Source organism: Saccopteryx leptura, chromosome 7, assembly GCF_036850995.1.
Source record: "Saccopteryx leptura isolate mSacLep1 chromosome 7, mSacLep1_pri_phased_curated, whole genome shotgun sequence".
Taxonomy (NCBI): Eukaryota; Metazoa; Chordata; class Mammalia; order Chiroptera; family Emballonuridae; genus Saccopteryx; species Saccopteryx leptura.
In genome coordinates, this window is record NC_089509.1 from 103,995,551 (window position 1) to 104,007,668 (window position 12,118).

At 57.8% G+C, this 12,118-nt stretch overlaps 1 protein-coding gene across 4 annotated transcripts; it reads left to right on the top strand.

The window, feature by feature from the left end:
- Nucleotides 1-437: 437 nt before the first annotated feature.
- GMPPA (GDP-mannose pyrophosphorylase A) lies at nt 438-7,823 on the top strand. Of its 4 annotated transcripts, none has more exons than XM_066345817.1 (13): nt 438-516; nt 1,342-1,402; nt 1,499-1,596; nt 2,966-3,069; nt 3,294-3,480; nt 3,811-3,900; nt 4,994-5,124; nt 6,139-6,273; nt 6,382-6,479; nt 6,646-6,692; nt 6,884-6,976; nt 7,079-7,247; nt 7,560-7,823. In XM_066345817.1, the coding sequence occupies exons 2-13, from the start codon at nt 1,363-1,365 to the stop codon at nt 7,658-7,660; spliced, it is 1,293 nt and encodes a 430-aa protein (XP_066201914.1). In that variant the 5' UTR covers nt 438-516; nt 1,342-1,362; the 3' UTR covers nt 7,661-7,823. The 4 variants fall into 4 exon arrangements, with proteins under 4 accessions (XP_066201914.1, XP_066201913.1, XP_066201916.1 ...); XM_066345816.1 differs by having other exon boundaries at nt 457-653; XM_066345819.1 differs by having other exon boundaries at nt 457-653; nt 3,841-3,900.
- Nucleotides 7,824-12,118: the final 4,295 nt, after the last annotated feature.

Here is a 12,118-nt window from a genome sequence, read left to right on the forward strand (position 1 = left end):
CGAGTCCAGTGCCTTATTTTACTGACAGTAAATCTGAGACGGTTTCTATCCTGGTAGGAAGCTCCTTCACTCCCAGCGGGAGGGTTAGAGGCGTCAATGACTTCGTCTTCTCTCCCTTTGTATATACATCAAGCCTCACCCTCCCGTGGGGGGTTTGCGCGGAGGCCATACCCTCTCTCGTCTCCAGCCTCGCTTCTCCCTGTGACCTAGTTCTCTACTTTAGCTGCTACCCCAAGGACCGTTCCCAGACAGTTCATGGTCCTAATCCGGGTTCCGGCCTCTGCTTCTTAAGCCCCACCCTTTATTTCACTAGGACCCGCCCCCTCAACCTTTTGGCCGCGCCCCCATGTTCTCCCACAAGTTCCACCTCTCGTCTCAGTTAGAAAAGGAGCAAGGATTCAGGAACTACAATTCCCGGCAGACTCTGCGAAGCTCTCGCGAGTTGCGAGAAGCCACGTGTGCGGAAGGAGCAAGCAATAGCGGGCGGCAGAGCTGAAATAAAGAGGACTAGTCGTGGTAAAAGGATCTGATGGAGGGGTGGAGAAAGGGGTAGAGGGCAGGAGACGGCCCCTAGACGGAGGGCAGCTCGGAGGTCCTGCTGGCTCTGCATACGTTGGGTGCTGTGCTAGTCCCCAGATCCCTGGATACGCAAGGTTAGGGTTTATTATACAGTCAGTTTTGAGGTTCAGAGGGTCAGCAATCAGTTCTCCGAATCCCAAGTCTCAGCACTTGTCGTCAGTGTTGGGACTCAGGGGATTGGTATACTGTGTTTGGGATGCCAGGGGAACCTGTTGTTTCATTCAGGGTTCCTCACCTAGAGCTTAATTTATACTCAGCATATAAAGGTTTTATGCTAGGGTTTCGATTTGTCGATCAGTGTTAGTTTAATACTTGAAGTTCACTGTTAAGACTATAGTTAAATATTTGGGGCCCACTCAGGATTTGAGGTTCAATATCAGGGTTCATTATTGAGATGCAGGGCTTAATAGAGTAAAGATGGACCCAATTTGGGAATCAGTGGTTTGGGGTTTGGGTTTTTTAAGGTTTGGGGTGTGGCCAGAGGGAAGTCTGCTAGAGATTAAATTACAGGGTGTGAATTTCAGAATTTGGGAGGAATCACCCTGGGGTTTAAAGGCCTAAGGAAATTGGGTTCAGATTTGAGATGTGTGACATTTGTGAGTTGTTGTGCCCAGGGAGGGACTATATTGAATTTTGGATTTACATCTTGGGAGAGAGAGGGCCCAGTGTTGCTATTTTGGCTTTAGGGTTTGTTTGGGGTGTGAGTGGGATTCCTAGTTTGGGGTGTGAGATCTAAGTCTAACTTCTTTGTTGGGATTTGAGGTTTACGTAGCAACAGCCATCATGCTTAAAGCTGTGATCCTGATTGGAGGCCCTCAAAAGGGTGAGCAGGGGATAGGGGAGGAGCTTGGGCTGGATGATTGGTGGGGTGAGGGCAGGTGGAGGCAGAAAACTGAAATGTGCTTCTCTTCTCTTTCAGGGACTCGCTTCAGACCTTTGTCTTTTGAGGTGCCCAAACCCCTGTTTCCAGTGGCAGGGGTTCCTATGATCCAGCACCACATTGAGGCCTGTGCCCAGGTAACCCCCCAGTCTTCCCTGTCCCACCTCACTCACTTTCCCAGCATCTCCTTTATGCCGTATTTCCCCCTTTTCCAAGCATGCCCTCTTCCCACCAGACGTAACTCTGGGTACCGCCATTTACAAATGACAATGTGAATACTCCCCCCCCCCCCGCCTTTGCCTCCCCAGAGTGTGCAGTGCAGCTGCCCTGCTGTCTTCTCCTAATCTAGTTTCTCATCTGGCCTCTTCTTGCTCAGATTTCACTCCTATATTTAAAGCTGTAGCATGGGAAACCTTGGTGATCACAAAACACGGAATCATACTACCCTCGTTCACTATGGAGCTAATTTCTTTATTGCTTTTGTTGTTGGCACTGACGGGGTTTTGATTTGAGTCCAGTCTCTGCTTGCTAAAAGAAATTGAGCAAATTTCTCACACTTTCTCAGCCTTAGTTTCTTTATTTGTAAAGTGGGAGTGAGTCGACCCACTTTGTGCTAAAACAAAACTTTACATGAATGTTGTGTGTATGTATACACACACACACACACACGTCTATGTTAATATGTATTTTTTTTTTTTTTTTTAGAGAGGAGAGGGAGAGACAGAGAGAGAGAGAGAGAAAGGAGAGACAGAGAGGGAGAAGGGGGGGGGGGAGCTGGAAGCATCAACTCCCATATGTGCCTTGACCAGGCAGCCCAGGGTTTCGAACCGGTGACTTCAGCATTTCCAGGTCGACGCTTTATCCACTGTGCCACCACAGGTCAGGCCTCATATGTATTTTTAATACTAAAGCTTGAACAAATATAAGGGGCATGGGAAAGTGAGCTCCTGACAGGGAGTGTCACAGACGAGGACAGAGATCCCCATCCCCCCCCACCTGCCTTGCTGACTATGCTCCCCCTCCCTAATTCTGGGGTCACTATGGGGTCACTTATTTGGGCATTTCTCAATCCCGCTTTGTGGGGTGGCGAAGCTTAGAGGTGATGTTTTTAAAGTAACTAGTACAATGTAGGCACTTGTTAAATGGTATCCTTACCTCAAGCTGATCTCAAGCTCAGATTGATAGATTATAAATACGGGAGAAATGAATGGATTATCCTTTAATGCAGCTTGGTAGGCCAGATCTTTCCTAGGGTGAGCCCCACTTCAGATGTGGGAGTAGGAGAGATAAATAGTATAATAGAAGATTAAAAGATCAGTGACTGAGACTTTCTACCTTCTTCATTGTCCAGAGGAATCAGGCCAGCATGGTAAAATGATTGCTCAGGGCCACAGCTGAGACTGAAACTGCTTTCTGGATTTGGGGTCAGCACCAGGGATTTCTCTCCCTCCCATCGTCCACCCTATCAGATATTATTTTTCTCTCAACCTCTTCCCTTGTCCTCAGGTCCCTGGGATGCAGGAGATTCTGCTCATTGGCTTCTACCAACCTGATGAGCCACTTACCCGGTTCCTAGAAACTGCCCAGCAAGAGTTTAATCTTCCGGTCAGGTCAGATGTTTGTGTACATGTGCTGCCTGGGGGTTGGGGAGCAGTGCCCGAGGCGTCTGAGTTCTCAGGAGTGGGTTGAGCCAGCAGCTGTAACATCACCCTCACACACTAAGGTCTTTCTTATCTGGGCATTCTTCAATCCCGGTGTATATAGTTTCTGGGTTGACCTTGGGTATCTGTCTCCTCTGATCTCACTGAGCTGGCTTTGGGGTCCCTGGGGACAGGTACCTGCAGGAATTTGCCCCTCTGGGCACAGGAGGTGGCCTCTACCATTTCCGGGATCAGATCCTGGCTGGGGGCCCTGAGGCCTTCTTCGTGCTCAACGCTGACGTTTGCTCTGACTTTCCTTTGAGCACCATGTTGGCTGCCCACCGACACCAGCCTCACCCTTTCTTGCTGCTGGGTACCACGGTGAGGGGCCCCGGAGGGCTGGAAGGTGTCAAGGGGTGATCCAGGGAGGTTCCTGGAGTGCAGGGTGTTGGGCAGGCAGGGCCAGCTCAGGGAGTTGGAATGGGAATGGGCATGAGGAGGGAGAGGTGCTAGAAACCCCCGCAGTAATGGAGCTGGTGGTGCAGAGAGCCCCTGAGCTTTTGGGCTGCTCGGAAGTAGGGGAGGGGGAGGGCAGCTGACAGTGTTCACCCCAGCTGAAGACTTGTCAGTAGCGGAGTTGGAGTTGCGTGCCAGGTGCTGCAGGGGAGGGGGAGCAGGAAAGAGAAAACAGACCTCGCTGCCCTGGTGCAGGCAGGTCACTGCCTCGTGTGTCTGTCTCAGGCAAACAGGACACAATCCCTCAGCTACGGCTGCATCGTCGAGAACCCACAGACGCATGAGGTAAGAGCAGGGAGGAGTCTGGCGGGGTGCCGATTCTGTGTTATCACTCTCCCAGCCCTCAGCCCCCTGAGAATGCTGGGATGCAATGGGGCAGGCCGCAGTCTTGTCAAACATGTGGGGCACACCCTTGGTTGTTCCTCTTCTATCCCTTTGGGGAAGACTGGTGACAGGGTAACAGAGAAATGCCATGGGTGTGGTGCTCCAGTAGACATATATATGCACAGGGTACTATGGCAATACGAAAGGTAGCCTACCCTGGTCTCCCTGGGTGAGGGTGGGGAAGGTTCCCCGGAGGAGGTGAGGTCTGAGCTGCGTTAAATTTGTCAACATGACGGAGACAGCAAGGCATTGCAGGTAGAGGCGATGGTATGTGCAGAGGTGCAGAGGCAGGAGACAGCATAGTGACCCCAGAATTAGGGAGGGGGATGGGGATCTCTGTCCCCGTCTGTGACACTCCCTGTCAGGAGCCTAGCTCACTTTCCCACGCCCCTTATATTTGTTCAAGCTTTAGTATTAAAAATACATATGAACATAGATGCACGCGCGTGTGTATACACAACATTCACGTAAAGTTTTGTGTTAGGCACTAGCTAGGTGTGAGAGAAACAGAGCCAGAAAGACAGAATTCCTGCCTCTCAGGAGCTCTCAGTCTGGTGGAAGAGACAGTCAAAAACCAACCATTGCAAATGACACAAGTGCCACTATGGGCGAGGTGTGGCCAGACGATAGGAGTGCTCTGCGCTGAGAAGCTCACTCTGGGGCAGACGGGTGTATTTAGAGAGGGAGTGACGATGTCAGCTGCGTTTTTGAAAGCCCTGTTTTCCGGATGAAGAGTTGGTTAAGGGCATTTCGAAAAGCCCCGGCATGCAACTCAAGGGGCTGTGTTCAGGGAGCGCGGGGTGGTGGGGAGGACCCGGAGGGAGAAGGCAGCAGTTTGGACTTATCTTGAAGGTGAAGTTGAAGGGCAGTGACAAGATGCGTGCTGCATTTTAGGAAGGCCCGTGGCAACAGGGAAGACCTGGAGGTTTAGAGGGTCTTAGGAGATGGTGGCCATGGCCCCTCCTCTGTTAACCCCAGCCTGCTCTGTCCCCAGGTCCTACACTATGTGGAGAAGCCCAGCACGTTTGTTAGTGACATCATCAACTGCGGCATCTACCTCTTTACCCCGGAAGCCCTAAAGCCCCTTCGGGACGTCTTCCAGCGTAATCAGCAGGATGGACAACTGTGAGGCAGACCCCATGGCCCTGTGACCGCAGATACCCCAAGTCACAGCGCCCCCAGGCTTTGCTGGCTTCATCTCAACCTGCTCACCTTCCTCCTCCCTTTCCCTTCCACTCGTCATCTCCAGCAGAGGCTCTCCACTCCCTCCCCTTCTAACCTCATTCTGTCCCTCTTCCTTATTCATTCCAGTTCCTCTTCTGTCACCACCTGCCCACTCCCCTTCTGGTCCATTTCTCTCAAGCCCTGAGTGTCCCAGAGATGTCTTTCAGAACAGACGGTGACACACACACTTGGGCGCACACACGCTCGGGTTCAGGCGCATGTGCGCATCTGCGAGCTTACGCGCGGGTGCGCGCACACACACACTCTCAGGCTGAGGAGGCTCCCTTTGGAACATAGCACCCCAAAGGGAGCCCTGCTCCCCACAAGCCACGATCTCCGGGTGGTCCTCCTCAGCTGGGGCACGGGTCCCTTTTAGAGCTCCCTGCCTTCATTCCCCCCTCACGCCTCTTCACTCAGCCGCTGCTCACCCCACCCATATTTCTGCTTCTCTCTCCATCTCTCCTGGTCTCTCTGTTTGTGCTGAACTGGCATCTCCACCATCTCTCTCTCCCTCTTTCTGTGACTGTCTCTGCCCTCACCAGCTGCCTTCCTGTGGGGTGAGTCTGTCTGTGTTTCATTCCATCCCAGTGAGAAAGAGGGACCGGAGCTGGGGTTCCGAGGTGTGGATGGGAGGAGAACGGGATAATTCGGGGAAGTCAGTCTGGTCGAACTCCTTCTGGACACGGGGCAGGACGGGCAGCAGGTGTATGCCTGGGGTCCCCCGGAGGTAACCGCCCACCTGGAAGAGTACATGAACGGTGGGAGAACTTCCTGGGACGTGAGCCTTTTTTTGCAGGTCGGACCAGACCTTGCGAGGTGGTGGGGTTCCCTCCGGTTCCCCTCCCTGAGACACTGCTGGCCATCTAGCTGGGCTCGGTTGGGGAACTGATGCGAGCATCTCATGCCCTCTGCCAGGGAGGATTCTTCAGGCCTGTGGCGGGGGGCAGGCACCATCCGCCTGGAGCAGGATGTGTTCTCAGCCCTGGCTGGGCAGGGCCAGATCTACGTGCACCTCACTGATGGCATCTGGAGCCAGATCAAGTCTGCAGGGTATGGGAGAGGCCTCTAATGGGGTGGGTGGGGGTCTCCTTGAGACCTCAGGATGGCGGGCACAGCCCTGCTGGCCCCTGAGCCCCTGTTCTCCTTTGTGGCTTCCAGCTCAGCCCTCTATGCCTCCCGCCTCTATCTGGGCCAGTACCAGCTCACTCACCCAGAACGCCTGGCCAGGCACAGTCCAGGGGGGCCATGGATTCGAGGTACCCACTCTGCCCCAGTTCCTAACCTCTGACTCCATCCCAAACCCTCTGCCCCCAGAGCTGTAACTCTTGACCTCAGATGCACAGGTGAAATCTCAATCCCTTCCCTCCCTGAACCAGAGATGGTTTGGGGTATTTGTCCCCAGGTCCTCTCTTCTGCTTCTAGGAAACGTTTACATCCACCCGACAGCTAAGGTGGCTGCGTCAGCTGTGGTAAGCTGCGGCCCCGCCCAGGGAAAGGAAGGTGGGTGGGGCGGGGCGGATGTCCCCTGAGCTCAGAGGACAGTCTTGGCTTTGTCACAGCCTGTCATATGACCTCAAGTCGGTTCCTTCCCCTCTGAGGAGGCTGGATTTGGGGTCCGCCAAGCCCGTCCAGGGCTTATGGTATACATTCTTCCCTGCAGCTGGGCCCCAACGTCTCCATTGGAGAGGGGGTGACCGTGGGCGAGGGTGTGCGGCTCCGAGAGAGCATTGTCCTCCATGGAGCCACGCTGCAGGTGGGTACCGCAGCCCGTGCAGCAGGGCCTGGCGCCCTAAGAGGCTGGGGGGCAGGGGTAGCTCTCACGGGCCCCCTCGGCTCACAATGTCCTGTTTGGCAGGAGCACACGTGTGTTCTGCACAGCATTGTGGGCTGGGGAAGCACCGTGGGGCGCTGGGCTCGTGTGGAGGGTACCCCCAATGACCCCAACCCCAACGACCCCCGGGCCCACATGGACAGTGAGAGCCTCTTCAAGGACGGGAAACTGCTGCCTGCCATCACCATCCTGGGTATGGCTGCCCAGGGGCTGGGCTGTGAGAAACACCCACGGGTGAGAGGTGGGCTCTGTGGGGAGGGTTTGTGCCTGTGTGTGTGTGTGTGTGTGTGTGTGTGTGTGTGTATGTGTGTGTGTGTGTTTGTTTTCCTTCAGCAAACATTTACCAAGAACCTGCCGTGTGCCAGGCACTGTGTGAGTCACTGGGGGCATGGGGCCAGGGCACAGATGGGCAGGGAGGGATCCCTCCGATGGCAGGGGTCCCAGCTCCTTGTCCCTGGCCTCCCCTCCCCATGGCCTCCTCCTGGTGCCCTCGTCCATGCTGCAGGCTGCCGGGTCCGGATCCCTGCTGAGGTGCTCATCCTGAACTCGATTGTTCTGCCACACAAGGAGCTGAGCAGAAGCTTTACCAACCAGATCATCCTCTGAAGGGGGCTGCCAGAGCCTCACCCACAACTCCTACCCCGCCAGCCTCTGTCCAGAATGGACCTAGGGAAGCCAGGCAGAATCTGCACACACCCTGGGCAACGTGGGTGGGCGGAGGACTCCCGGCCCCCCTCTGCACTCCCTAATAAACCCCATGAACCTTGGAGCCAGCACAGACTCAGCTTGTGCCTGGACTGGGGTGGGGGCGGGAGGGGGCAGCTGAGTCAGGCCCCCCCACATTAGCATTTAAATTGGAGTCGTTGCTGCGGGCTCATGAATAATGAATCTGGAGCCTGGGTCTGGTCTCCCCCTCCCACTGCCTCAGCCTCAGCGCCGCTTTGGAGAAAGGCCCTCTAGGCTCCCAGCCTGCCTGCCGGGCCCACCTCCACCCCTACCCTGCTGCTTCCTGCCTGCCCGCCTCCCTGCTCCTCTTCGCCGGGCCTGGCTCAGGCCTCGGAGTGGAGGGCTATCGAAGGGACGGGGAGAGGGTTTCAGACGGGCAGCGGGATCGGGCGGCAGGGACTGGGAGCCACAGGCCCGAGGTCGGGTCACCAGGCACCCCCGTCCTCAGTTGGGGCCGAGCCGGAGCCGTGGCCGGTTTTCTGCTTTGCCAGGTGCATCTGCTCTAGCCCAGCTCTTGGGGGGTGGGGGTGGGGGTGTCTCCCTCGCCTACCGGAGGCGTGGTGTCTACCTTCTCCCCCGGAGGCTGTGGGGGGCCTTCGGTAATCACAACAGGCAGTGCTGTTTGGGGAGGGGAGGATGCCTGGCCGCCTCCCACCCCCTGGCTCTGCCCTTCGGGAGGTCCCAGTCCCCACTTCACATTCCGGAAGCCCCGGAGAGAGCCAGCCTTGCTCGCGCTTGCCCGTGACCCCCACATGCCCCTCTTGGTGCCCCCCTTTCCCCAGCTGTGGGTGCGGAGCTTAGTTGCCAGATGAGCTGGTAATGATCGTAATCTGCTAATTGAGAGGAATCTAATTACCCGAGGAGAATGGGGGGGCAGGGCGTGGGTGGGAGGGAGGAGGGGGTCCTGGCAGCAGGCAGGGGTGGCAGGCAGCAGGGTGCTGGGCCCTGGTATCAGCACCAGGCTCTGGGACAGAGCCCAGGATTTCATAGCTCCGTGGCCAGGCTGTTAGGAGGATGAGCTTGTTTGGGAGCCAGGCTGAGGGTGACGTGAGGAGTGGGTTGGATGTGACCTCCCAGGCCTTCCGGCCTGTGAAGTGGCCCAGGGCTTCAGCAGTCTTGACCTCTAACCTGAGGAAGGTCCTGTTTCCTCAGATTCCTGCCTCTGGCCTAGACCTTCCATCAAGTCTGCTGGGTTGGGAGGAGGCTGCAGATGCCTACTCTGAGCCTGGGGTCACGTCCCCGAGGAAGGGGCTGGGAGGGGTGGGCCAGGGGCTGGGTCCCTTCCCTCCCCCCAGCCCTGACCCTTCTGTTCCGAGTGGTTGGCAGAGGCCATGGCAGCTCCATCATAAATATGATAATTTAATTATTTTCTCAGCAAAACACCGTGAAATCCAATAAGTCTGTGTCAGGCCCTGCCCCCCCCCCGGGACCCCCTCCTAGGCCCAGTGGGGGTGGGGATGTGGTGGGGAAAGGCACCGGAAGGGGAAAGGGTCAGTGTTTGAAGTGGAAGGGGGCTAGTGAAGCTGAGGTCCATGTCACAGGCCCCCCAGGCTGACAGAGTCACTCTTGGGTGTCTGTGCTTGGGCAGAGGGGGGACTCAGGAGAGAGGTCTTCGTGCCCAGCTGTCTCTGGGGACACCACTCAGGGCCCAGGATGTGGGAGCAGGAAGCCTCCCCCTCCTGTCACTTCCAGGACCCTGTGGTCCCTCATAGGGGTAGGAGAGTGCTGGCCCCCCGAGGGGTTGAGAAGGGAGAACTGAGGGAACTGGGGTGGGAAGTGGAGGGATGCGGGGGAGGGTTGCGTTCCTGCCATTAGTGCTTCTTTTGGTTTCCATAAAAAGATGATTCTGTAAAATCAGAGAGGGGGAGCAAGCGGGGGGGCCCGGGAGGGGGGCGGGTCCCTGGCATCAAGCTGGATGGGGCAACTGGGGAGGAGAGCTAGGGACGGGGACTGAGTGTGAAGAGAGATTTGGATGGGTTTCAGGAGCCAACGAGGGGGAGAGGCCAAGCCAAGAACACAGATTGCCAGGAGGCTGGCCAGGACAGAGTGGGGCGGGGACAGGGCCCTCATCTCCTTCCTGCTCCTTTGGTGGGGTGGCCCTGGGCCCCAGCCCCACCGCCATCTTCATCCCTTCCCCCCAGTACTTAGCAGCCATTATTGGGGGAGCAGATTGCAGCCCCCTCCCCCTCTCCGGGAAGCAGGCACAGCTGGGGCCCCCGCCACATCTGCCGCATCAGCACCAAGCGCAGCTGGGTGTGCCCAGAGCCAGGATCCCCAAAACACAAAGGGAGCGGGGCCAAGGAGAGCCCAGACCCCTGAGACAGACACAGTGACACCTCTGCCATCAGGCACTCCTGGAGGCGAAGCTACACCCACCTCTACACAGGCTCCCTGGCGTGTGGAGACAGAACTGACAAACACGCAATTACTGTGCCCCACCCACCACCCTCGCTCTCCCCCCCCCCTGCTACTCCTCCCCTTCCTTCCCTCCAGGCTCCCCTCTGTCACCAGAGCCACTTCCGAACTGCCCTAGGCTCTCATCTGGAAGGAGGAGGGGCCTCACCCACCCCAAGCGCACCTTTCTGGGTGGCTTGGAGAACAGGAGGGCTGGGATAGGAAGAGGCTTCCAATCTGAGGCGTGAGGGCAGAGGAGCCACCACCTGCCCACCCTCTGTGCCCGTATCCTCCACACAGAGAACTCCCCCCCACCACTGAAACACTGAGCGTGATGGGGTCTCTGTTACCAGGGCGGGCGGGCTGGGTACCCTATCATTGTTCTCTGGGACCCTGGGTTTCATCGACCGCCTCAAGGAGGCGCTGGGTGCCCTCACTCTCTTGCCAGGAGGTCGGCGGCTCCCCGGGCTGGCCTCTGCCACCCAACAATCTACAGCAGCCTACCCTCAGCAATGCACCCACCCCACTTAGCTCTGCTACCCTTGACAGTGCAGGGTGTGGGGGCTTGCCAGGAGTAGGGAGACCCCCCCCCCCCCCCCCCCGCCCTCCGCAGGAGAGATGAGCTCCCTCTCTCCTAGGCTGTGATCACCTCTTGGCTCCTGACTAAATCCTGCCCGTTTGGCACTTTCTCCCACTCAGCTCCTGGGTCCCGATGCCTTGCCCTCAACCCTCTCCTCTCTGCCTCGCCACCCTCCCTCCTTGCGCCCTCGCCCCCGCCCCCCAGAGCTTTAATCCCTGCTGCTGCTGTGCTGCCTTATCTATTCCCAGCAGCTTTCGCTGCTGCAGAGCCCTCTCCCCCTCCTCTCCTGGATCCCCCCCCCCCCCGCTCTTCTTTCTGACCAGCAGCACACCCCCTGCCCCCCCCCCCCCAGCCTGCCTCTGGCCTCTCAGGCCCTGCGATGGCTCCCGGCTGACACCAGGGCTGCCCCCAGGGCCCTCTCTCCAGCCTCTGCTCCGAGGTTGCCAGCTGCCCACCCCCTGCTACACTGGCCGTGCTCCACCCCTCCCTCGCAGGCCCCACACACTTGGTCGGTTTCTGTCCAGCCGAGATGCTTCATCTCTTCTTCCCCTGACCTCCCTCTCCGGTCCCCATCCCCAGTTCCTCCAGCTGCCTCCCAGTTTGGACCGAGTCTCCTTCCGTCCCCGGTGACCCACTGTTTCAGCGTGGACATCCCCAAAGGGAACCGGGGGTGCCAGAGGGGGGGGGGCTGGGCCGGGCCGGGCAGGCCCTGGGACCGGGGCTGGGGGGCAGGGCCTGCTGGTGGGACACTAACCCTCCTAAGTCGCCTCAGATCACGTCTGGGCCTCCCCACCCCCTTCTCTGGGACTCTCATTAACCGCTTCTCCTGCCTCGTCCGCAGCATAAATAACCCAGATAAATCAGCCTCCGCCCGCCCCCCGCCCCTTGGCCCCCGCACAGCCCGTTTGTCACTGCTGCTTGCTCACCAGCCAGCCTGGCCCAGTCCCGGCCTCCACCCCCCATCCTTGTCCCTTCTCGCCCACATCTGTCCCACACTGGCTCATCCCTTGGTCTGCACCAGAGCCGGGCCTGGTACAGGTGTCTGGGCGGGTAAGGATGGAAAGGGGGTGTCCTTTGGGACCAGAGGGAGGCTGGGGACTCTTTCTAGGAGAATGCTTTCTAGGAGTTTGGGGGTCATGTCACCTACAAATGGGGCTGCCCAGGCAAGGCATTGGTCCCAATGTGGCGGGAAGGGGCAGGCACAGCTCAGCTCTGCAGTCCCTGTGCTGGGAGGGGGGCCGGGAAGCACCCCTGGAGCCCCCAAGCTGCATCTTGGGAGGTCTCCTGGTTTGCCTTTGGGGCATTTAGTCCAAATAAAACCTCCTGTCCTCCCTGTCACCTCCCTCGCCCCTCTCTCCCCGCTC

Excerpts from the sequence above, each read along its gene's own strand:
- GMPPA (XM_066345817.1), top strand. The coding sequence starts at position 1,363 with ATGCTTAAAGCTGTGATCCTGATTGGAGGCCCTCAAAAGG. Across the intron at positions 6,977-7,078 it reads TCCATGGAGCCACGCTGCAG|GAGCACACGTGTGTTCTGCA; the intron begins GTGGGTACCGCA and ends CCTGTTTGGCAG. Across the intron at positions 7,248-7,559 it reads GCCTGCCATCACCATCCTGG|GCTGCCGGGTCCGGATCCCT; the intron begins GTATGGCTGCCC and ends TCCATGCTGCAG.